This window comes from Pithys albifrons, chromosome 5 (genome assembly GCF_047495875.1).
Source record: "Pithys albifrons albifrons isolate INPA30051 chromosome 5, PitAlb_v1, whole genome shotgun sequence".
NCBI lineage: Eukaryota > Metazoa > Chordata > Aves > Passeriformes > Thamnophilidae > Pithys > Pithys albifrons.
Window position 1 is genome coordinate 67,740,036 of NC_092462.1, and position 26,527 is coordinate 67,766,562.

A 26,527-nucleotide genomic window follows, 5' to 3' on the forward strand; every position below is an offset into this window, starting at 1 on the left:
TGATTCCAGTCTCAGCCACACACCTCAGCAGAAATGCGAGCCAATTCTTCATTATCTCTGGTTTAAAAAAAATAAAAAAGAAAAAGAAAAGAAAGGAAAACAAAAAAGTTGGATGCAAGCTGACATGTACACTCAGCCTGCACATTTCTAGACTTGCGTGGGTGAACTTTGCAAACAGCATTGTTACTTCCACATCTGGATGGCTGAACTATCACTTAACTGAAAAAAAAAAGAAAAAAGAAAAAAAGAAATAGATGTACTGACATACTGACATATTCTCAGTTGGCATCCAATCATACTGATACACGATACAAGAAAGGCTAGCCTGGATTTTGAAAATTCAAATGATGCTGTGGTTCAAAGAAGCAGGTGAAGTTCAAATACCAACATGGATATTTTCTTCATCCACTCACACACTTGAAGAAAAAAACTTGTTCTCCATTTAAAATTTTCTCCTTACTTTCAGACAGCTCCAAAATGAGAGTAAATACCCATGCCAGCAAAATCATTGCACTGTAATTTCAAGGAAAAAAAGGTTCAGACATCTAAGTCTGAAATCAAGTGGCTGTACCCATCTCATCTGCAGCTTGATAATTGAAGTTACCGTAGTGAAAACACAAAATACAGCTGTCCTGCTTGTCAGGACTGGCCCTCAATCAGCTGGTGACTTGGCTATTAAATGTACCTTTTGTTTCAGACTTACATTTAAGTACTCATTTTTAACAGCTGATCTGTAAAAGCTTCCTTGCTGGCTCAGTGTTATCCTGGGGGTAGGGAGGGAGTGGTGGTGTGTCTTTTTCTTCCCTGTAGAATACTTCCTGGCTAAAGAATGTCCTTAAGAACTAGAGCATCAATATTTGTTATGACAAAAACTTCTGCTTCATGGAGCAGAAGCAAGTTTCAAATACTATTCACTGTGTGTTAGCAACTGCAGATTGAACAACAGTCACACTTCTGTGCTTATCAGCTTCCTTGGGACTTCTCTCCTAGATCCAATTCAGAAAAAGTTTCCCTGCCCAGTGTTTCATGGTTCAAAACAGATCTGGAAATTTAGAGTGACAATTTTGCTAACATTTAAGCATCTGTGGTGCCCAAACTGGAATGGGCTTCAACAGTTACTACTGCACCAGCCACACATCTTTTCAGACTTCTCCAGCTACCAAAGTGCAATTTTCCTTAAAAAAATTTCTTCAGAAAATTCATTTTATCAAGTCATTCAGTCTTATAAAAATATTTCTTAATTACTCATATATGCTTGTGGAACAGTCTTCTTAAGCCTTAAGAGCCCAAACTTTGGTCTTAGTCATACTCAAGAACACAATGTTCTTCTGTCACGTTCTGCTTAAGCAGTTACAAAAACCACTAAAGGGAAAATTGTTTGAAAGCCAAAGAAGGTAACCCCTCCTACTTCCCCTTGTTTTAATTGAGCATCACCTGCTTTATAATCTGGGCTGTAGATCACATGGAAACACATCCCACTATGTACACTTATCTTAAAGCCAGGGGTAAATAAAATGAAAAGAAACCATGGCAGGAAATTACTTCCTTCTGCCTTTTTGTTTGGTAGGCAAGTGTCTTGCACTGCAGGATCAGCAGGATCCATAAAAGAAAGGGCCCACAAAGAGTGACCTGCTACTCTTACAGGGATGTCTTAAGACACTTGGCTTAACCATCATCCTCTGTCGGGTCACTTGCTACCACATGTATTATGTTCATATGATATGAACATATCATATAAAAAAAGATACATCCCATGTTTTCATGGGCAATTTAGAAGAACATTTCCATGGGTTCTGAAGGGTGTTGCCTATTAAGTTCCACTTTCCTTAAAACTCAGGACACTGCTACAACCTCAGACTTCCTGACAGGAATTCAGAGTCGGTGATTTCTATACCACAGTCACCCAGGAGGAAGTGGGCTGGGCTGGCCACGGGCTTTCTAAAACACTTGGAGTATGCACACTGATAAGTGAACTCTTGAGTCTTTCCAACAGAGAAACCCCACCTGCCTTTTTTTTTTTTCTTTCTTATTAACAAAATAAGTTATTAACAAAATAAGTTTTGTTGAGTTTTTTAAATCTAAGAACACCTTACGTAAGTCAATAAGCAACATACAAACACCAGATCAGGCTGTGTTCAAAAGACTATCGTGCACCCACACAGAGACAGAAAAACTGACAGAGCCAATTGAGTTACAGTTAACATTTCCTTTATTTCAGTATAAGAATTCCTGAACTGAATGAAGAGTGATATTTTGGCCCATACTGCTAAACTAGATAAATTCTGTAAGTATGCGGTGCCACAAGTGTACACAGTACTATAATAGCAAAAAAAAGACGGCCTGGGATAAGTTTAATTTTTATTATTAGCAGGAGTTAGACGCTTCAGATAAGGATATTATGCATTTCTGAATTTGCCTGGAAAGTTAATTAAAACTATGAGAACATTTTAAAACAGTATAAAATTGCCTACACATGATAGTTTGTAGGGGATGCAGAATAAAAACCTACATCAGGTAAACATTCAGTTAACAGATTCTCTGCACTCTGAGGCCTAAGTAATACACAAGAGGAGAATAATTACATAAGAAACTTCGTTTTCTACACAGAATGTGCTGCCAAAGAACAAAAGTCAAAGTTTTTCCACGTGAAAGCAGAACCATTGTAACAAAACTGTATGGTTTGGTGGGTGATGCTGGTCATGTCAAATGTTAGAGGCTTTAGCAGAGGTTTAGCAAAGAACAAGTCCAACTACTTTCAGCATTTCACAAAAATGTCCCCCTGACTTGCTTAGTGGTGCTTTCAAACAAGGGAAAAAATAATCTATAGGCATATAGAAACACAGAAAACAACTGTCTGCGAAGTCACAGGTGGCACTATATATTAAATTATCCTTAAGTACTGTTCTGAAGAGAAAAGCATATTTGAAGGAAGCTAGAATCAAATGCCAGGAGCACACTGGTTTCTTTTAACAACCTGCAAGGTTAACAGCAACTGTTTTTTCTTTAGGGCAGTACTTTGTTTAAAATAACATGAATTCCTTTCTTCCTTCCTGCTCTAAGCATCTCAGAGACAGTTATTTTTACCTTCAGTAAGAGTGCCTAGAACCTTTTAGTTGTATACTGTAGGACAACTAGACTCCAGGGTTGACAAATGGAGATGAGGTACTTTTTGAGTTGTAATTGGTGCATGTTTCATGACTGCCTTATCAAACGCCTTACCTTTTAACAACTGTGTTTTCTCCATTGTGTATACATGCTAATACCCATTAAAAATGCAGATAAAGCAAATCTGTCTCAAATCAGTAATGAGAAAAAACCATACTGTTTAATATGTAGAAAAAGAGCATTAAGGCTTGCATTACTGTAATTGTTAAGCCTTGGAAACACAAGAACTTGTAGCTATAACCAGCAACTGAGCTTGTTTTGACACTGGATGTTACAGAAGAAAGAAAGAATTCTCTCTAGGGAAGATGTGAGGAACTAATGATAAAAGCAACCTCTTCAGAGTCTTTCACAGGCTTCTTTAAGCTGCCATCTGCTGGTCAGCTCACACTTGAGGGAGATGTGATGAATGACAGGCTGGCTAACTCAGAGAGTATATGTGCTTTATTTTGACCTCTCTTAGAAAAAAATTACAGTTTCTTTGACAAAGTTCATAAGTAGTATCTAGACTCTGCACGATACTATGACACTCTTCTGCTGTCAACAAATTCATCCAATTTAATGAAGCCAGACAACAATCACAAAAACTGATTGAAAAGCTAAAGCAGATACGTTTCATGCAAACACACCAAGTGTGCCAATAATCCAGCAATAACGGTAATGTAAAGTCTTTTTTATTTATTAAAAAAATACTGGTTACACTCTACTGGCACCTACTACATTGTTGGGGGGGTGAAGAGCCAAGGTAAAAAAAGAAATTAAAATACACCACCTGTATCTGTTCTCACAAATAACATGTGCTTTTGGATGGTTACACCAAGTCTTACACAGGCAGTAAAAAACTACTCCGAGCTTTTGTAGACTCCAAAGTGTTAAATCTTTCTCCCATCTGGCCCTACCAGTTGCTTATTAACAGTTATAAACAAAATCATATTTCACATAAGTACTGGAGGAAATTACTACTGGTGTCAAGTGCCTAGAAGTAAAATTACTTTGTTTTAAAATTAAATGCAGCTATGAAATTCATTTATTTCTGTACAAACACCTTACTGCTTCTGTCCATCCACCTTAGAACAACTTCAAAGCCCAATTCTTTGAAGGGAGTGAACACCTACCTTTAATCTCTCATATGTCAGGTCTATAAATCTCTGTTTGCAGAAGTCCACACCCCTACTCCTGTCTCTCTTTCAAAGTAATTTATCAATTGAAAATTTAGCTTTGCCTGATTTTATAGTATTTCAAATAAACCCCATTTAAAAATACCCTGAACAACAACTAAAAGCATCCAAAGTATTCTTTTAAATGTCAAATAAGATGAATCTTTCAAACAAGAAAGAACTGAGCACACCTTTCCTAGAACCTTGTTGCAAAGGACTGACATTTAAGGGGTGTGCAGCTGACAACAGATCTCAACAAATAACAGTCATATCCCAGTTCCATTCTGGAACAACCTGTCCACAAACAGTGTAAGAGGGAAAGAAAGGAGAGGAAAAAAAATACCAGAATCCTCTTAGTATACACCTTGTGGAGGTGTGTTTGTGGAATATGCAGAATTTTTTTCTATATTTGTTAAAAGAGCACCTAAACCAACAGTTAGAAATATTATAGTGAACAAAGAAATATAAAAGTTAATCATTAAATCTATTCAACATTAAGAAGCATTACATCCTATTCAATTAGCTGTGCAAGGCTTTCATGATTACCTGATTTGTTTATTTTTTAAAACCTTTCCTTTAAAAATGGAGAAGGTTTCTCTCTGGATAAATGCTCTCAGGACACACATATTTAGCCATTTAGACAAGTGCTAAATAACAATATGAAAAGAAAAAAAAGTTTTTAGAGTCACCCACACAATCCAAAATTTTTATCTTCCCTTGTTTTGTACAACAGACAAATATTAAGTTCAGAAACATATGCCTGATATTTTTGTTTTATTTAAAGGCAAAATATATCTAATATAGGAAACAAACTAAGGAAAATCCTTAGTTGGCCCAAGTTCAGGTCAGTGTAGCTTTAACCAATCCAAGGAATTAACCCACTAATCTACCTTCCCCTGCACCCAGTCCCAAAATGATCCCTGTTACTTGACTAGGTATATTTTCTGTTCTGCTGTTTGGGATTTTTCTTTTTGTATTTTAAACCCTTGAAAACAAATAATTCACTTTCTAGCTTGTGTATCTGTGTTCTGTGAGCAGCATATGATGTTAATTTTTCTCACATCTTTTAATGTTTAGCAGTAGCTGAGTAAATTAGACTTGCTTTAAAACTTCCATCTCAGCCTATATAACCATATGCTTCCTCATATATGAACCCTTAAGTTGCAGCCCAAAATCCTATGAAAATGAGCCTTTTATTAAGAAAGACTGCTGGATAGCTCATTTTATAATCACAATATCTAGAAATAGAATAATCTTTTTCCTAACTAAACAATATTTAGAGATGCCTATTTAAAGTCAAAAAACACAGTAAAAAAAACCCCTTAAACTGGTCTGGCTGAATAGATGGTCCCAAACAGAAACAGCTTTAACATATTTTTACTAATGATCCCATCAGTAAAGCCAAACCAGTAGAAACTGCTAAGTCAAAAGATGGGAGTCTCTTAATCGTGAGAACAAAGTGTTACTTCACTTGGCTGCTGCTGTGGACATTATTTTCTGTGAGACTTCCTTTGCTTGTTTTATTGGGGTACAGGAGGGACAATTTATTGTTTGGTTTTCTTTTAGTCAAAATGTTTTCCCAGTTACAGTTAACATATACAGCCATTAACATGCAATCTTTTTTTCCCTACCCAAAGGTAAACTGTTTACTGAACATTGTCTAGATATTTTAACTGCATTCATTACAGTGTCTAAGCACCTCATGCATTTGTTAGGGGAGAGGAGTCTCTAGGAGAGCTGGAAGCTCTACTCCCTTGTTAGCAGGCAAGTATTTTCTCTACAGCTTTTGTAACACAAACTGGGTGAAGCTGTTTGTCTGTGGATATTTTACTAAATCCTACCAACTATGTATCTGAACCCACCAGCAAAACAGCATGCACGCTTCACCCTCATGCTGCCACTCTTTGGCTGATTGGTTTTAACAGTGTGGATGACTTGGGGAATGGTTCAATGGGTTGTATGAATACACTCCTGGTACATACATTTCATTTATTGTATGTCAATTGAGAAGAATTACAGTTCCAAGTATGCAGAGCTAAGACTATGATTAGCAAGTATCAAAAAGATACATCCTTCACTGCCTGTTTAACTCTACTGGGGATGGAGCTATTTGCATCACAGAGAAATAGCACTTAAACAGCCTGAAAACTAATTTGAGCTTAAAGGGGCTCTGCTCAGAAGACTGTCCAGTTCTAGATCAAACAGAGGATTAGGAAATTTCCTTCAATATAAAAGCTATGGCAACATGACAATATTGAGTTACATAATGTAACTAATGTAGTACACTTACATAAAAGTCTGTAGAGGAAAATACAGAACACACTGGCATTTTACTTTGCCTCTAATAGAAGGTTACAATTCTAAAACGTTGTTGGTAAATACATTAAAAGCCACAATAATATCTCGACGTCCCCAAATCAGACGTTTGTGTTACAATAAATGAATTTGCAATGCACACGTTAACAGGTTTCACGGAGGCCAAAATGTAACTTGTCTAGAGCACCAACGTTAGAGAATTCGCCTTTGATTTTTGTTTTGTTTTTCTTTTTTTAAAAACAAGATTCACACCTGATAATTTCCGTAATTAAATGGCTGTGTGCAAACACCACTTTTTTTTTACCTCATTCTCAGTTAAGGAAGTTGAAGGAGATGAACTCTTGCTAAAAGCAAGAGTGGAAGATTCTGCTGCTGAAGCCCGATTTCGCTTCTTCAGAGGTTTACATGCATCAGACAGATTTTTCGTTGCTGTAAAATAATTTTGGTTTACAAAGTGAAGTTTGGAACTTTAAAATGTTATCTCCCTGAAGCCATTTAAAAATGTTCCTTCAGATAAAGGAAGGAAGTACTTAGGTAGGTCTTCTGGGCACCTACGTAGGGCTGAGTGAACATGAAGTGTTTCTGAAACCACATGTTTGGGCTTGATTTTAAAAATAAAAAGGTTTCCAATATTCAAACATGTGCTACAAGTGGCTAAGAAATGTTTTCTCAATTTTTTTCTGGTAATTTCTGTTAAAATCAAAATATCTTGTAACTTATGACCTCTTTAAAGCAGAGGTAACAGTTATATTAGAAGGCCTATGTAATCTCATCACAATCTGAGCACCACTAACACTTTATTAAGAGAAGGATAATATACAGGAGCCAAGTACCAGACATTAACCATGGCACGTCACCACTTCCACATCATTCAGGACTTGCTGAAGCTCACTTGTCTTTGGCATATCATTGGAATACCTAGAGACATGCTCTGACAGAAGTTACCTTAAAACTTGAGCATCATTAACAAGTCTGATCTTTGAGTTTTTGTTCAAGCAATAGAATTCCCTGCCACGCTCCACACCGCCTCCCATCAAGCATCACTTAAAAGGACCAGAATCCCACAGTAACTGATGACATTGATGGTCTCTGCACTTGTTTCACTGGGCCAATGCACAATGACAAACTGGAGCAGTGGGATTTGTATCCCAGATGCCAAGATCACATGGCACCAGCTTTAATTTGGTGCCATCAAACGGTGAACGTGTGAACTGCTGCTCTCAATCAGCAACACACAACTTCAGTCAAGGACAATGTTGCAAAATGGTAGTGAAGGAAGAGGACGTGCTCCCCACCAGATGTGGCACAGTGCCCGCAACTGGTTATTGGATCAGCAAAATTTAGTGGCTGCCTCAGACAACTTGGTTATTTTTAAATTATTTAATTGATAAAGTTACATTAAAACTTATTCTGACCACATTACCTGACTGGTTCTTTTGTGAAGTGGAGGTTTCTGTGACCTTAGAAGAGTTTGTTTTTGCTGTTTTGTCATTGCTTGTCTCCCTCTGTCACAAAAAAAAATATGAAAAAATAAAAAAACTCCTAATTTATGAGTGGTTGGATAAAACTGGCAATTAGTTCTGGATTTATATTATTAAAAAGAAAGTGCCTTCACAAATATTTGAATGGTAATGTAGTTAAGCTAGCCCCATTTAAGTGAATATTAAAACTTATTCACAGCACAGGGTACAAACCCATAAACAAATGAGAAAAATTAAATAACACAGTATTCCAGCATCCCACTTATCCATCCCAAATTCAGCATATCAAAAGGGGGAGCTCTAAATGAACACAAAACTTGTAAATTATCCTTACTATTCTTTGTCTAAACTAGTCAAAGTAAACCCTTCAATTATTAAAGGTAAACTACAGAATTAGTATGCAAATTTGAGAATAACCCTGTGCAGAACTGTAAGTCTCAGAGAGACTTGCTTTCATCTCCACAACTTATAGCAGTGCCATTTTTTAAATTACTATGGTTAAGATTGTTTCAGCATTTCCAAAATAATACACTATTTTCAAGGGAGAATAAACACCACCTAAATTTGCTCCAGATTGAGAATTCATCATTCAAAGTCAAGGCTGAAAATGGGAAATTTCAGTCAAATCTTTGTCAAAATTAAGACATTGTTCCTTACACATGCAAGGGGTTTTTTTAGATTTTTGTGTGTAACAAATTCATTCAAGTTACTAAAACTGTAGCCAAGAGTGCTTAACCCTGACAAATGCTCACCTGAACAAGAACAACTCTATCAAACAGGAAGCTTTACATACTTTTTCACAGTCTTCATTGACAATCAGTTTTACAAAAGATGTGCAGGTAAACACCACTGAGCCAAAGAACTGGTTTCTTTTGTAAAAATAAACATGAATGGCTACTGAACTACTGATGTGCTACACGGTGCTTTTACTGACTTCTAACAGACTAAGCTGCCCTACCACAAATGCCACCACAGGCTCCCAATATCATTTTTTTTAAGATTACTGTTTATACTTTTGTGTAAAAATGAAAGAAAAGAGGGCGTCAAGAGGATAGTGTCAGACTCTTTCCAGTGGTGCCCAGAGATAGAATGAAGAGTCCTGGCCATAAACTAATACACAAGAAGTTTCACCTTAACAAGAGGAAGAATTTCTTTACTGTGAGGGTGGCAGAGCACTGGAACAGCTGCCCAGAGTAGTTGTGGAGTCTCCCTCTCTGGAGACATTCAAAACCCACCTGGACATGTCCCTGTGTAATCTGCTCTAGGTGACCCTGCCTTGACAGGGGGATTGGACTATAGGTCCCTGCCAACCCTAACTATTCTGTGACTCTGAAAATTCATTTAAATTCTTATATTTAAAGCACACTTTACAGAACCCTCATTTTGTTAATGTGTATTTTATGTACATTATCAAAGCAATGGTGAACAAATTAGTTTTCCAAAACTGCCCCATGGGTACCTATGACTTGGTCACTGTGTGCAACATTCAGATTTTGTAAATGAGGATTAAGGAAAAAACCAGAGTATAACACACAACTCTTGTGCAAGAGGTAAAACATCATGAAATAAAGGCATTAAAGCTCCTCTATCCAAAATTACTGTAACTAAAGCCTGCAGTTAAACTGAGAATAGCAGAAGGAAGGTGTATGGTTAGTGTTTGTTTCTTGAATCATTACACAGACATTTTCACTGTCATTCACTAAAGGTTTTACTAAGCAGCAGCACATACAGATAGAAATACCTTGGGCTCGTGAAGGTAGGAAAAAGACTTAAGAAATAATTCCTAAAAGAAACTGCAAAGCAACCATTCTACCATATCTACCTTTCTGTGGAGCACAAACCATGCTATGTGCAGTTAGAGTTTGCAAATTGCCTAGTATTTACACCTATCAGATTCCTTGTATCAGAACTTCCTAGTTCCGATATACAGATGAGACAGAGGACAACACTATTTAAATGCACGTTACTAAGTCAGTGTTATCAGTGGTATGCATCTTATGGGAATGTTCACTAAATTTAGTTATTTGTTTTCCTGTTGATATTCACATCTGTGTCACAGTATCAGACACCAGAACCTCCCATGCATGAACTACACTGCAACCACCTCTCATTCCACTTGTGATAAGGCAGACTAATTGAACTGTACAAATGCTGATGGGCCAGTAAAGTACCTTTAGGACACTTAAAGAAAGGACTTCACAGCTAGAATTAATTACAATAATTATTCCATGGATCTAGTGTATAATAGTGTATTCAAATCAATTAGACAAATTTAAAAAGGTTTGAAAAACTGCTCCTAGAATGTAAGATGAATATTCAATGATTAACCCATTAGAACAAGAAGGGCAAAAACCAGTTTTGGCCCTTCTTTCTGCAAAGGTAACAACATTAAGAATTATCTCTGTCCCTTGCTAATCATAATCAGCTCAGTAAGCCTGACTATCTGAAATTCTATTCATTTTATAATATTAAACTCTAAGCAAGTTGTCTTAATATCCACAATATCAACAGAAGTACTTAAGTAACCAGCCTGCCAAGCATATTGACATTTACAAATGAGACCTACATAATTCATTAAAAAAATAAACCTACTACCTTTCCTTATATTAGATTGTTTCATTTAATTGCTGTACCATCAGACTGCTGCGATGACGTCTATGGAACTCACATATGCAATAACATATCTGGAAACACGTGTGAGCTAAGCTTTCCACACAAGTAAAACCCATGAAGTTCACTGCTCTTACATGCATGACTAAAGAAACCTGCGCTTAAGTCTCCATACGATTAGTATTGTGTCATTATAGACAGTTTCAGTGACTTATGTAAGGAAAGTTCTCATTCTTACAAGCAAGCTAACCTGAAAAGGAGCTTGTGATTTGTGTAATAAACGATAAATTTACTGCATAAATATAAATTTATTGCAGTTTCCTAACTTAAGAAATGGCTCAGCATGCCACTATAAAATGCTCTATAGCCTTCCAGTTCATGAAAAGTGGTTTTTCTATTTTGCTTTACTTGCTTTCTTCTCTCCTGACTTTTGTGTACAATAAATATTGACTAAAGATATTTCTTCTTACATTCCTGAAAAACTGAACTCCAAAAGCAAAAGAACTACAAAGCATGACAACATGGAGAGGTCATGCCTCCCTCTGCACATTCCTTCAGGAAACAGATTTTCTCAGTAACATGTTTGTCACAGTTTAAGCAGCAAGTGCAACTTGTCATACCTCTATCCTCAAAACAAAACAAAAAAATTATAAGCTCACATGTATCTGAATATTAACAACAGTTTGGTATGATATACAGATAGTACTTTTTTAATCCTGAAAATGGAAATGCTGACAAACTTAACTACAGCAATGTGACTGGTGCTGCTATAAATCAACCCAAACAAACCAATGACATAATTACCTTCCGATTATTCTGTTTATCCATCCTGAGTCTTTTCCTAGGTGCTTCCTGAACTTCAAAATCTTCTGTAGGTTCCTTTGTCCTCTTTTTTTGGTTTCTTTTATTTCCATGTAAATTACCTTGGGATGGGGGATGGGGGAAACTTTCATGAAAAATAATCTAAAACCCACTTTGAAATTATTTTGAACTGATCTAGTTATTTAAGGTACTTTTCTTTCAGTCATTATTTTTAAAACATGGTTAAACATTAACACAGTTTGATGACTTCCTAACACTTGGTGCTGAAGACTAACTCTAGAGAACACACCCGAATCAACTGCTTCATACTCAACTTATTTTAGAAAGATGAATCTACCTGTGTAAGCACTAGTTTGAGATCTGAATGTTACTGCCCAACACTTATTTCATATCATAAGACTGCACGTGACTGATCTCTACAGCTTTTAGCTCTCCTGTCACTTTGTAACAGTGTCTTATCACTAAAATTAATTTGTAAGTCTCCTCCTCAAGTCTACTTTAAGTTCTCCAAATTACATATATGAAGATACTGGTGACATCTATTAAGAAGCCTCTGAAAAAGACAAGATATCACCAACTGTACAGATTAGTTCTCTTTCTGGTATGGCCATTCCAAATTCTCTCTAACAATCTTACTTATATTTTACAGGATTCCTTTATGAACCAGAATCCTATGAACAGAATCATGCTGCTCATTTTAACCCCAAACTTATGTATTTAAATGATTGTTCACTGTACAGTTCAAGCAGCTGCTAAATTACAAAAAGTAATCTACATACCCCTGCCAAAGGCTCAGCTATTGTTTGCACCCCAAAAACACAGGTAAGGGTTTAGGAAGTGGGTCTGTTTCACCAGGATGAAATGACAACATCATTACACTCTCCAGTACTCTAGTTTATGCAGTACTCTAGTATGAAGATTGCAAGCTCCAGGGGCACAAACTAACTGAGAATTGCCCTACAGCTACAAGCATTCTATTCCAGTGGGAACAAATATCTGCAAATATTAAAAATATAGCAACTTGAAAATATGGATAATTTTCAAATTAATTTTCTTATCTAAACAATCTAGAACATATTCTATGATCAGACTCTGAATCCACAAAGCAGACTGAAATGGCTCCAGGAGAACCTGCTACTTACAAAAAGCCAGCAAAAGAAATCTCACAATATTCTTCCAAGTTTAAGATAAGAGGATTTGAGATGGGGAACAATCAAACTGACATATTATCATCTGTAGATAGCTATAAATGTACACAATATATGTACTATAAACACCTGGTACAGGTACAATTTCAATTACATTTCTTTCAATATGACACTGAGGAAGGTGAACAAAATTCAGCACTACAGTGTTAAGATATTTAATTTGGGATCCATTAAAGTTCTAACGTCAAGGAAGAAAACATCTGAGATAAAATAAAGAGATTATGATACGTGGGCGATTACATAAAAAAATACACTCAATAGCTACTTATAATGATGAGCTATTTGCACACAACACAAATTTTAATTACTTCTGGATCTTGATCTCCTTTTAGGTGAGTCTTGAAACACTTTACGTTTGGCCTCTCCAATATTCTTCAATGATGAACCTTGAGAGATACAGAATGTGGTTTTTTTTTAAACTGATATCCAAATATTTAACATTTAAAATTTAAAGTTAAAAACTTTGCAATTTTCCACAAAATTATGTTATTTCACACACACACAGATAGTTAACAAAACTGACTGCCATTTTTATACAAGTTTTTCCAAGTCTCACAAACTTTCAAACACTCCCTCTCATTCTTGTCATTGCCCAAAGCAGCACCTGTTGACTTCTAATTCTTCCACAGTAAGTCTTAAGAGTGCTGTAAAGCTACTTAAATTTGAAAAATGATAGCTAGGTAAATTTTTTTAAACTTCATGCAAATGCCAAACTATCTGCCTCCACCTTTCTCAAATAAGTGACTCCAAACCCCCTCAAGTATTTTGCAAAAATAATCAAGACTGTTTATCAAAACCAAACACCAGAAAACAGCAACAAAGAATACAAGGAGAAAAAAAATAGAGTAATTGCAATCTTGTACAAAGTCCTATAAACTTTTGAGTAGCACAATAAAATGCCAAATGGATGAAACTTTCATAATAAAGTTTGGAATACTTCTTCCTGAGCTGATGATGATGTGAAGCAATATACTTTAGGTATATATGAAGAAAAGGTGTAACACTGATTAAATTTTTCAAACCATTTATAACTCCTCTACAAAAACAACACCTCAGATTTTACTGTAGTAACACTTCATCTTCCCTTCCCACCATCCACTTGTAACAGACAGTGGATGCAATGGCAGCTGCTTATGGGCAGAAGAAGAATGAGAAATCAGCAATGTCTAAACAGCAGAAGGTTTACATATAACAACTTTTCAGAACAATGAGCAAGAATTGTAGACTTCATGGGTTGTGTTTATTGTAACCATTGGCATTCCTTTGCTATTGGCACAAACACCAAGAGTTAAAACTGGAAAACAGTTAAAGCTGTTTTCCCTACACGGTCTCAAAAATGTGCTTAGTTTAACACCACTATGTATATCAAATTTAGTTAGAGTACACTAGCACAGTTTTACGTTTACCAGAGTCTTCTTCAGATTTGGGAGAGGTCACTATGGCAAACTTTGTGTTATAGCGAGCTTTCTGTTTTTCACTAAGCATGTTCCACTGCGATTCCAGCAATTCTTCAATCTCCTCACTCGAAGCATCTGGATGTTCAGCCACCACCTACACATGCAGAAATAGGGTTGAGTTAAAAAAAGGTGACCACTGAAAAGAATGGTGTACATTCTGCCATCACGTTGGAAAACTGGATACAACCAAGTTAACGAACATTTCTGCTGTATACAGAACTAGAATAAAACCTGTATCCAGTTTTTCTTTTAATAACCATTTCTCTGTGTATCTAAAAAATACCTTTAGAGCATTCAGAAGTATTAAGACTAATTTTGGAAGTATCTATTTACATTTTAACATTCAAAAAATGGAATAATTTTAAATCTTGTCATTCAAAAAAACATGTATTGTTTCCCAAGAAAGGTTAAAACTATACAATGAATGACAGACAAGCAATACTGGAGTGTATGCTCCCCTAGAAAGAAATCCATCAATTTATAGCAGAACTCATTAAACACAAAACTCAGCACCCCTGTCTCAGCAGAGAAATTTACACCAGGTAGCAACTGATGCAACATCTTCCTGTATTAATTCGCCATTTCATACCATGCATGTAAACATTAGAAACTCAAAAGCTGTGCATCTTTTCTTAATACTTGTTATGGGTTAGCAAAGTAGGCCTAAATTTAGGCTTGAAAGTTCAGACCAGGTCTGGGATTGTCAGCTGACTTGAGCTGAGCTGGGCAAGCTAACAGCTGACTTCATCTAGCCAATAATACTGTATTCCATAACATATTACATCATCTCAAAGGGTGTAAAATCCAGTGTGTAGGAGTGGCTTGGTCAGTTCCACCATGCCTGAAGCACAGACAGGACCTGCTGGAGTTGTGTTGCTATGCCAGGCCCTGCTGCTCCTGCTGCTGCCGCTACTTGCCTTTTGTTTGAGTTCAGGGAAGTAAAATACTTCGTTATTACTCTGTTTCTTGCTAGGGGTCTTTTAGAGTACTTATAAATCTAGAGTAACACACTTTGTATTAATTGGGGAGTGGGAAGTTATTTCTTGTTATATATATATATATATAACTTGTGTAAGCGTGTGTTATATTGTAGTTTTCTCTTAATTTTCTCTTTTCTGTATAAATACATATAGTTAGTTTCAGCATAAACCTGGTTTAGAGGGTTTTTTTCCCCTCTCCCTCCCTTTTCACTCTGCCTTGGACAGTTGGCATTTTGCCAGCTCAAACCAAGACAATACTATGAGCAGGACACATAATCATCAATATGGAATTTAAGAGAGTTTCTAGAGGTTTATTCAACACAAACAGAAAAGCCAGTATTAAACCCAAGATAAACTTCAACCAAGCTACTTCAGTATATTCCCCTGCTTTTACTTAACGAAAACCAGATTTTATTAATCATACAAGTCAGAAAGCTCTACAATTGTACAGGAATGAAACAGTACCTTTAAAAACAACCCTTCTCATCTCATTACCCAGCACTCTCCAAAATCCTTTTACTGGATGCAACCAATACCCCCAAAAACAAAGGGCAAAGTAAAAACTAGGACAAGAAAGCCAAGCATTCAAACAGTAACACCATTCAACAGAACAGAAATACAATTTTACTGCTAAGTGGAAATGATTAAACCTAATTTCTTAGAATTTAGTCTCTTAAAACTGCATTTCCTATTATCAAACAGGATACAAGTGTGACTGATGCTTCTCCAGAGGTTAGAATAGTTGCAGTACCATCCTTTCATTGGGATTAGTCAGTGTCTAGTATGGAAATCTATGCTGTAATTTTCCTCCTAGTAGAGTACTGGGAATTCTCTTGCTTCTATCTGGCAAAACCCATCTGCATAAGGTTTGAAAAATACAACCATCTTTGGAGGCCTCTACTCAAAGTCTGATGAAAATCCAGCTATGTCAAAAAAGTTCTTGAAACGGGGGAACATAGGCAGAGCCACAAGATACTCCCTCTCACAAATCCCACTTCTTCAGGAAATGAAATTAGCATCAATTTTGACCATTGCTGCCAAGTATAGAGCTCACTGTGCTTAACTAAGGCACAAAGCTATTTAATTCTCTAAGAAATAACTGGATTTGCTCACACAAATGAGATAAATTTTAACATCACCTCCAGTCTCACCAAAATACAAATAAAAATAACTTTCAACAGACTAGGAGTGCTGTGAAATGACAAGGAAAAGAGAGTCATGGTTCTTAATGGTGAAGGGATCCTTGCAAATACAGCCTCCAAGGAAAATGCCCAGCAGTCTTCTCCAGAGTCTCCATACTGTAACACACAATCCCAGCAAACACACCAGAAATTATGTATTGGGTGTCTTGATGTACAAGAAAATCATACACCTCTCCCAAGTACTTACTCTAAATCTAACTATGCCCCAGAACACATGGAAAGTCTTTTCTTCATTCTGGCAATTAACATCACTAAAGGTCTGGACATGGCAATTACACCAGGCACATCCCAGCTCATCCAAGCAAATGGTTTCACCTTCGCTCTTACTTGTCTTGATGTTCAACGGTGCCTTACACATGCAGAAATCTTCAACTGAAAAGCCTGCTAGCAAAAGTATTTCTTAATTTTCCTCAAAACAGACTCAAGGGCCAGTGTAAACAATATGGCTGCCTGCCTCTCATTGAACAATCCCTCTATCTCCAGTCAGACACTGTCTAATGATTACTGTGGTTATGTTTCACAGATGAAGCACGTAAGAATGCCAACAGTACAAAATTCATCTTCACCCCTTTGGGAACAGCACAGAACACTTAATGTGTCCTTCCAACCACAGAAGTGCTCCGAGCTTTCAGCACCTCTCTCAGGGAAGTGTGCCCCTTAAATTATAAAAAAACATTTTGCAGCAGTTAATAATAATAGTAGTAGTAATAATAAACCCAAACAGACATATGAATCCTACAACTGCACAAAGCCACACTCTAAGCAAGACACAGAAGAAATGGCTCTACTTTTAAGAGAGCTCATGGTTATTACAGGCTGCAAAAGAGAATTCTTCAGTCCTACCTCTCCATTCATTTCCATCCCTTCCCAAGACTGGGGCCAGAGAGCCTCTTCTGGATCCATAATTTTCCTTTTTTTTCTATGTTTGTACATGGAAATACTACGACAGTCACACACTAAACTCTCTGATGGCACCAATACAAGTAGCTCAAAACCAGTTCTGTTTATCACTCCTTCTAAAGTATCAGAACATCTACAACACAATGAAAGAAAGCTTGGGTAGAAAGCAAGAGGTGAGAGTTGGACCAGATAAACCCAACAGAAGGGGAAACTCTCAATACTAGTTTTGATACAATCCCCACCTTCCACCAAAGGCACAGAACTGCCATCTTAAAAGCGATGACAGGCAAAAAGCATGAATATCTAAACTGGTATTTCCCCACTTTGCCAGTTAACTTTGAATCACAACAGAAAGGAAAGATCTGCTAATCAGTCCTGATTATCAGTCAGAGGTATCTGCAGCTTTCACAGCCCAATTCTGTTTTATCCACAGAGGTGTTTCTGTACTTGTTAGAATGGATCACACAATCAGGCAGATTTGGGGTTTCATGACTGATCTTATTAAAAGCTATTCTAGGCAGAAATGGTAAGATGCACTCTCTCTAAAGATATGTAGTATTTTGAAACTTATTTCCTTCTGCTTTAAACTTCGTGCAACATTAGCCACTATCATCATGTGAATTTCAAGTTTATGTAAGCTTTTCAGTTTCCCAAAATGACACTGAAGACAAAGCATTACCTCAATTTCTGATATTGTAATAGTCTTCACTTTTTCCATCTATTAATTTAAGAATTACAGTTTAACCATAGTAGAGAATGAAGCCTGATAACTGGCACAGAAAATAGAAATATAACATTAGAGACTCAGCATATCTCTTCTGTGCAAGGTATGTTTGGCTACGACTCCATAAAACCAGTCCTCACAATCTCATTTCTTCCAGAGAAGCAATTTCATGACCCTCAGTATTGCACAAGACTTTCTGTTACATTAAAGGCCAAGGAAATTCCCTCTTGCAATGTTACTTATAGAACTGGAAATAGAACTTATGTGTCTCCAACATGAGACAGATGATTGACCCATACAGCTTTTCATAATTAATATCAAAATCTGTATTTAATAGTCTGGCTAAAAAAAATGTTTCCTTTCCAAAGCCAGCAAACTGAATTGCCAATCCTTTTCTCAATTTAACCAAAGCCACTAAAAGGTTTATGTAATACTGTGCTCATTTTCATTCTATTAGCTTCGGTTTCAATGATGTAAAAAGATCTCAAATTGAACCACAACTAATTGACTTCAGTACAACAGAATCCCCTCTTCAATAACTCTTCATAAAGTTTGTACCTATTAATGTTTTCTAATACAAATATCCTGTAATAGTCAACCATTCAGTATCTATAGAATATGACAAAATCACCACTAACTTCCTGATCCTTCGGTGAGCCATATGTAATAGCACAAAGAACCATAAGGAATCACATTAGCTTTGGTGCATGGAATAATACTGCTAATGGAGCAAAGGTTATAAGGAAGAAAAATTATGGTCATAATGTAATGAGCTAAAATAGCAGTACTGCTTTTAGACTTTTAACATTCTTTCTAAAAATGTTGATATTAAGGTCTTCTACCTTATCTTGGAATATAAGAGCCTCCAGAGCCTTAATTTCTGCACATTGCACACTGATTTCACAAGCTTTGATAACTCTTGCTTCTTTTGAAGCTCAGCAAAAAGTTCCAGGTACGTAGATGAGTTTTTGAGGTGTTCAAAGGTAAGCAAACACACCACAAGAATTGAGCCACGTCTTCAGAAAGAACATACAAGCTATCTACAAGTAGATTGCCATAAATAGCATAATCTCTGTTATAGCTGCCTGAGCATGTATGTATGCATATCTATTATCTTTTACAACCATTAAATAAAAAATATGGCAATACAAAGGACTATTAGATTACAACAGTAACAGCTAAAAGAGACTAACCTCATCTCTGTGCTTCTGACAAAAGACCAAGAACTGAGATACTGCATCGCCCTTTCTGCTTCGTGGAGTAGATGCTGGAGTTTTCTTTCTATTGAGAGGGGAGCCTATCCCTCTTTTGGATTCTGCCTGTTCTGATGACTTTTGAGGAGTAGTATTCTTGTCCTCCAACTGACTGCTTTCCTGCATATCATCAGTGGCAGACAGTTTTGATGTCCTTCTCCTCCTCTTGTTAGGAATGCCAGACTCCTTCATCGACCTCAGATTTGGAGTGGTTTCTTCATTTGAGTAAGATGACTCATCTGTCTCCTCCAGCGGTTCCACGGCAATGCCAACTTCCTTTGCCACTCGGGGATTAAGGTGAGGTCTGTCCCTGACATAGATGAAGGTGTACTTGGCCTTCCGTTCTTCCATTGTCATGCCAACTGCTTCACTCGCTTGCTTCACACCCATCTCCCACTGCGGCCGCAGCTTCCCCGAAACCGGCTTTAACATCTGCAAGACAACACGACTGTGTGAGAAATTTGCCCACTTTTGATTTCAAAAAGCCAGCATTAACATGGAACAATTCCAAGAGACTGAGTGTAATGTAGAGCTCTGTTCAGAGGTTCAAACAGAATTGTATTTGATGGTACTGGCACCATGCAGGAATCAATGATGAAGCAGAAGAGTACTGATTTTTACTGAGTAATAAACAGTGAAGTCATCCCATTCTTTGCATCTGTAAATGAAATGTAAGACTACAAATTTCTGCAAAATAAGCTGTCTTTAAGCTTTTTAGAATATCTATTTATATCTGTACATACCTGTAACAGTAAAAGAAAAAACTGCAAATCTTGTCTGACCTGGTAACATCTTACCTTTATTTTCTCTGCTTTAGTGAGGGCTTGTCTTGCACTTTCCTGGCATAATTGTTCAAACTGGTCTTTTTCTTTGAAGGGCACAAGGCTCTTCTCAAATATCCAGGCTCGCTCTGGGGCATCTCCAAAAAACTGAACATGATATTGACGAAAACTCTTTTTCTGTCCTGAAAATTAAAATCAAGTGTATTTAAGGTACAACTTTGGTTGTTCTCATCACATTCAGCCTTGAAGTCTGTTTGTAAGCTGCTATAGTTACCATGACACAAGCACAATACAATTGGATAACCTTTAAAAACCCACTTAACCAGCCTGAAAGTCTCTGAATCTATGAAGTCTGACACAAAAGCTCAGTAGTTTAATGCCCAACAAGAATATGCTTGGCTAAATGAACCCAAGGTTACAATCACCTGTCAGCGTCTTCCGTGTATATTAACTTACAGTCTGGATGTTTCCAAAAATGGATTGAGCGTTCATTTCTCAATGCACTCAGCCTAATCTTTGAGTCACCTAAACTTTATCTTTTAATATTCTTAAACAGAAACACATACTTCAGCTAGTTTTAACCCTTGCAAACACAACTTCTTGTTAGCCAAGCTATTTCAGGAATTAAAGTAATAAATAAAAAGGCTTTGGGTGGTGGAAGGGAGAGTGGGAAGATAAGAGAACAATTCTGAAACTTAGACAAGAAACATTTGTTCTTCTAAAAATAAAAATACTCCACCTTTTTTTTTCCCTTAAAAAAAAAGAGGAATATTGTCTCACTGTGGTATGATATAGACATATAACCTTACTCTTCTAAAGGTCTCATCTGTTCTATAGAAGGGGAAAGAAAAGACCTTCAAAATTCAAAGAATTCACAGCTAACAAAAAATTTCTAAAAGGCAGAAGAGATCAGACTTAAGATGTCCTCTAGCACCCCTCTCATTAGAACTCACAGATTTGCTGTTTCAGTGTTCAAATTAGGGCCTCATTTAAAACTGGAAAAGGCTCTAACTGTGATGACCTACATTTTTGTGTTTGCACATTCAATCCTGCTGTATCAGTTACCCTCCCCACATTGTCTATGGTTTCCTCCAGTATCACCACATCAGTGTCTAACACACAGTCTGAGCAGCAGAGGAACTCAGGTAAGGATGGCTTCCCAGGAGGAACAAATAATAGTCAGAGTTCTCCTTTACAGGTGTCTCCAAACCAGGTCTAGATTCTGCCAGGTTATTCAGGTGCTACATGTCTTCTGGCTTAATCAGAAAATACATCTAGTTGATTGCTTCATGCACTATTACTGGGGTTTCTAGACTTAGAAAGAACATTCTTTCCATGATGACTCAGTCAATAGTTATTTTAAAAAGGACTTGATGTGACATCTGGAAAGGTAATATGAAATCAACCTAATTAATAGTATAGGCATAAACTTTATCGATGCTGAGATAAGCTCAGTTGGTTAAAACTTGGTTGTAGTAACACCAAGGTCATGGGTTCAATCCCCTCTGGGGACCATTGACTTAAGAGTTGGACCCGATGATCCTTGTGGGTCCCTTCCAACTCAGAGTTGTCTGTGAGTGATTTGTATATGTTTGTGTTTCTGTGAGTGCACAAGTCTATTTATTACAGTCTTTTCTTTTGTATATAACATGTATGAGAACTACCAGAACAATAATGACTCATTTGAGATCAGATATGAGAATCCATAGGAACAGCATAGGGACAGTCTTGTTGGGACTGTGTACATCACACATCCAATCCACCAGTATTGTACATGTTCCAGTAATGCACAGTCAGAAGCAATTCTCTTGCACAGTAATTACTCTTTGACAAGAAAATGTTGTTTAAATCAGAGCTACAGAGCTCCAATGACTTAAACTAAGTTGAAATAAGGAGTAATATTTGTATTTTACCAGGATGCCCTGGCTGCAGACAGGTGCCACAGACTACATTTACAAACACCTGTAAAGATGTGCCTCTGAGCAGCCCATTTCCAATCAGAGAGACTCTGTGCTCCTTTTGCAGTTTAGCCCATAACACTTATCCAAGCATCTCCGTAAAAACAATGGAAAGCACCATCAGAGAATTTTTTTTACAAGACTCTCCAGTTCCACAGATCACAATTTTGATACCTTTCCAAGAATGTTCAGAATTAAATGACACAGTAAAAGAGTTCCACCTGCTCAGGAATATTGTTTATGTGATTTTAACATTCCTGTTGACAACAAGGAGCTGATTTAGCTACTCATCAACTGAACAGATGAAGAACAGAATTTTTCCAAAATGATGATTATGTATACCTGAGGAAATCTGATTTTTTTTTTTAGCATCACTGACATACCTTTTAGTTTAGTGTAGGAATGGAGCACAGGATCAGCAGAAACCATACATGGCCACCATGGAAAACCAGACACTTTTGACCACACTAGATCTCCTATGTTATACTTCAACAGATGGACTTTCTCTTCTTTGATGGTACTTTGAGTTGGATCTCTCTTAGCAGGAGCCTTAAAAAATTAAAAAAAAAAAAAAGAAACTGATCATTACCTTTTTTCAGACATAAACCCAGATTACAAAACAGCACAAAAAAAGCCAAACTACAGTTTGTATTGTTTAAACATTCTTATTATGTGAGAAGTAAGAGTGGTAATGGAAGGAAGAAAATAAAAAATAGTTCATCAGAGCAAAATGCTGGCATGTTTGCTAACAAACAGTAATTGCATTTTATGTGTAATCAAAACTTTAAATCACAACTTTTGTTCTCTCACAATGAAAAAATTCATGCTCCAGTTATAGGTTTGTTTTTCATTAGAAATATTGGCAAGTAAGCTGTGGTTTGCCTTTATCTTTTCCAGTAACTGCTAAGAGACCATCAGGAAGGCTTAACTTTAATTTCAAACACATTAAGTGAGCACTGGATGTAGATATGAAAGAACCAACTTCCCTCTGTACTGAATGTTACTAATCAAGTTAAGTGCTCTACAAACAAATGTGCTTTTATATTTAAAAAAAAATTTTAAAAAATTCCCAAACTAGAATGGACTGTGAAATGCTGTCTTTATGTCTGAATAGAAATCACGTAAATAACCAGTTTAAAAAGCCCAAACTCTCCATCTTCCAGTTGTCTTTTTACACACTGAGAATTTGTCACAAGAACCCATCCCCCTTAAGCAAGATTTTTTTCTGTTCCAGTTCTAGCTGTAAAAGTTTGTGAGTGCTCACTTGGTGCTCTAAAGCTCTTTTAGCTGTTGGAAAACAATTACAGAATTACAAAGAAGTTTTGTGTTCCCTTATGGCAGACACATTTTTACTGTATCATGACAAAGTTCAGCAACACAGACATCTATTCACCAATAAAACCATTTCAGGAAGTCAGTTATGCTTTGTCTTTTTTGCCTTCATCTGTTCTGTTTAATATAAATAATGTATGCCTTTATCTAGGTAAGCACTAACTCTGGCTGTAAGAAAACACAGAAAGCATCTCATTACAGGTATCATGATTTTTTATAAAATCATATTTTGAATCTCCCTTTTAATTTTCTTGTACTAAATTTATATGCAACATGCTACAGCATTCATTTTGTGTAGTACTGACTCAACATTCAGAAGGCAAAGCAGGAACTTTAGGTTTTCACTGCATTTAATGTTAGAACTGGAGCAAAATTCTGGTTTAATTAATTAAAAGTGGCAAGAGGAAAGAAAACACATCCTTAAGAAACCAGAAATCAGGAATAAAGAAAGAAATACTTGGAGCATTACACTGAATCAGACTAGATTTTTAAATCCAGAAAATACTACTGTAACTAATCACACATTATTTTCCAAAGACAAACAACTAAAATCTTCAACATGATGAGACTGCAAAGTGATGTACTTGCAACTCAAACACAGAGGTCTATCCAATCATAAACCCTAAATACATACTCCGATATCCTTCCCTCAAAGCTTTTAAAGCTCTGCCTGGTAAACACACATGATGCTCTGTCATCTGATTGCTAAGGACAGTTACTCATCCAGTGATTCAGCTTTGGTGAATTCAGACTTGGTTCACGTGACTCCAGCTACAGCTACGTTCCCATGTCTCAAGGTTTTTGGCTCTCTAAGGATTCTGTCAGACTGTCAGAAAACCCCTCCTGCAAGGTTGCCTCAAGTCCAGCACTCTCAAGAGACTTAGAACATTACAAGCAGATGTGAAAAACCCAATGCTCCTTCTAGCAGTGAAAACATGATGAGAAAAGTTATGCTTAGAAGCTAAAAATTAAGGAACACACATGCCAAGAAGACATCTGGGAAAACACTAAAATTAACACACACAAATCCACTCCAGCATTTCAGCTAAAGCAGTGGCATGAAATTTTTTTCAATGAATTAACTTTTCAGAAATGTAAAAGTTACTCAAGATTCTGAATCTCATTTTTAATTTATGATTGCCTATATTCCTCAGAAAGTGCAACTAAGCCACAAAGATTTATGACTCCAGCCTGAGAGGAAGCTGTCTGGAATAATGAAAAGCAGTGCTTTTTATTGCAGCATAATCTAAAAGGGGTGACAGTACAGGGGTGAATATTGCATTCCAATGTATCTACAAGCACTTCACATAATTTTAAAAACGCCCAGAATTCTTTTACTATACTGAAACATGATAAAAAACTTGAAAATGACAGGCTCTGACAAAACCTGAGAGGTTTATCTCTGCAATGCTTGCTGTATTTACATTTTCTTCTATTGATAAAACCTGTGTACTTTGAAAGAACAGCAAAATACAGCACAGAATTCTGTATCACCATGAACTCTCTTTTATCTTCCTTTCCCACATCATTTTGGTTTAGTTTGATTTTCTCATTTTGGGAATTGCTCTGATGTATTTAATAGGTATCTCATCAGTAAATAGAACATCAACAGACTCCTTAGTGATTCCTCTCCTTGTTGCAAACCACGAGCACAGCATTAAATACTTACATGGTTAAATTGTTTACAAACATCAGAAAATGCGAGATACTGGAAGGCAGTCATATGTATAGGTTTTACTTCAGTATCCAGGTTGGGTTTTTTTCATTATTCATGGAGGGGGGGGAGAAAGGATTCCTAAACAAATCTGCCATTCAGTCCCACAATGGCACCGATGGTCTCATAGGAGAGAGCTGGAACTTCTTTATGAGATATTTGTACTCTCTGCATTTTTAAAGAATCACTAAGTTACAAAGTGGTTTAGAAAAAAAAGTAATTTGGCTTACAGGGTTTTTTTTTTCCTTCTGAAGAAAACAGAAATTGTTGTTTAGGGAAGTTTGGCTTCCTAACAATAAGTAGCCAGACGACACAGGGCGCATCCAACTACACCCATGGAAGGTGGAGAGGCAGGACTGGAAGCACAGTCCTGGTGGGCTGTGTGAATGCACCAGAAGACAGGGAACAATACCTTGTCCTGCAAGAACTGAATTCTGTGGTGATACTTAAGCAAACAAATTAAAATGGAAGACTTCTGGTTAAGAGCTGAACTGTAAAGAAAGGGAAGATCACACAAAATCAAACTATTTTAAAATACCTTACCTTCAATTTTTGGCTCTGTGTCTTTTGGTGATTTTTTTATTTCTTGAAATTATTCTCATTTTTAACTAGATCTCCTACCTGTTTCTGTACTGCAGAACAGTTTTTGGTTGCTGTTATTCCCAAGGAAATCTGGAATGCTCTGTGTATGCTCTATCCCATTACATTTTACTGCAGTTTTGCCAGAATTAAAAGATACACATTTAGTTGCAGAATTCACCCTACCTGTCCTTCCTTAATTATAGGCAAGCTCTGCAGCCTGACCTCAGTCACCTTAGCCCTAAATTTTAAAGCAGTTATGCTACAGAGAAGAAGGAAAGGGCTTGTGATCAGGTGACTTTTCTACTTTAAGGAATTTGAGGGGTTCTTTCCCCTTTCAAACACAAGACTGCGGAGAAGTTACATAAATAGGCAATCAAAGCCGGGGTGAGCAGGTGGGAACTCCCACACAGGCCAGTCCTAACACAGGGAATACACAGGCCATGCCACAGGCTCTGCACTGCTCACTATGCCAGACATCGAAATTCCTGACTTTCTGGATTAGCATCCTAATGAAACACTTGCTCTTAAGGGCAGCTAGATGGATTTTATTTTGTCCAGGAGGACCTGGAGTGTGAAATGATGTAATTCCTTTACAGCAACTGAGTTTTTCTGTGAGAAATTATGATTTGAAAGGTACCAGCGTCCTTAAAAACTCATCCAGGCCAGCAGCTGCAATAGGCTGAGGAGGACTGAAAAATAAAATTTAACATGTCTTTACTCTTCCCTTAACATTTCATAGATTTGTTTGTCATTTCTCTCAGCACTTTCATAAGCAATGAGTGCCAGGCAGATTGACAAGAATTTACAACACTGCTGTCAGCATTCAATCAACCCAAAGGAGTGGCTTGGCCATAGAAAACACTGGTATATAATTAACTTTGCCTACA

The 26,527-nt window shown here is 36.8% G+C and overlaps 1 protein-coding gene across 1 annotated transcript in view; it reads right to left on the reverse strand.

Moving 5' to 3' along the window:
- Window positions 1-26,527, reverse strand: part of NSD2 (nuclear receptor binding SET domain protein 2) — a 74,865-nt gene that overhangs the window by 21,957 nt on the left and 26,381 nt on the right. The window contains 10 exon segments of the mRNA XM_071556959.1: window positions 6,940-7,064; window positions 8,059-8,140; window positions 9,352-9,412; window positions 9,414-9,445; window positions 11,531-11,649; window positions 13,065-13,142; window positions 14,163-14,307; window positions 19,213-19,704; window positions 20,070-20,236; window positions 22,396-22,561. Of these exon segments, the coding sequence (XP_071413060.1) occupies window positions 6,940-7,064; window positions 8,059-8,140; window positions 9,352-9,412; window positions 9,414-9,445; window positions 11,531-11,649; window positions 13,065-13,142; window positions 14,163-14,307; window positions 19,213-19,704; window positions 20,070-20,236; window positions 22,396-22,561 (1,467 nt within the window).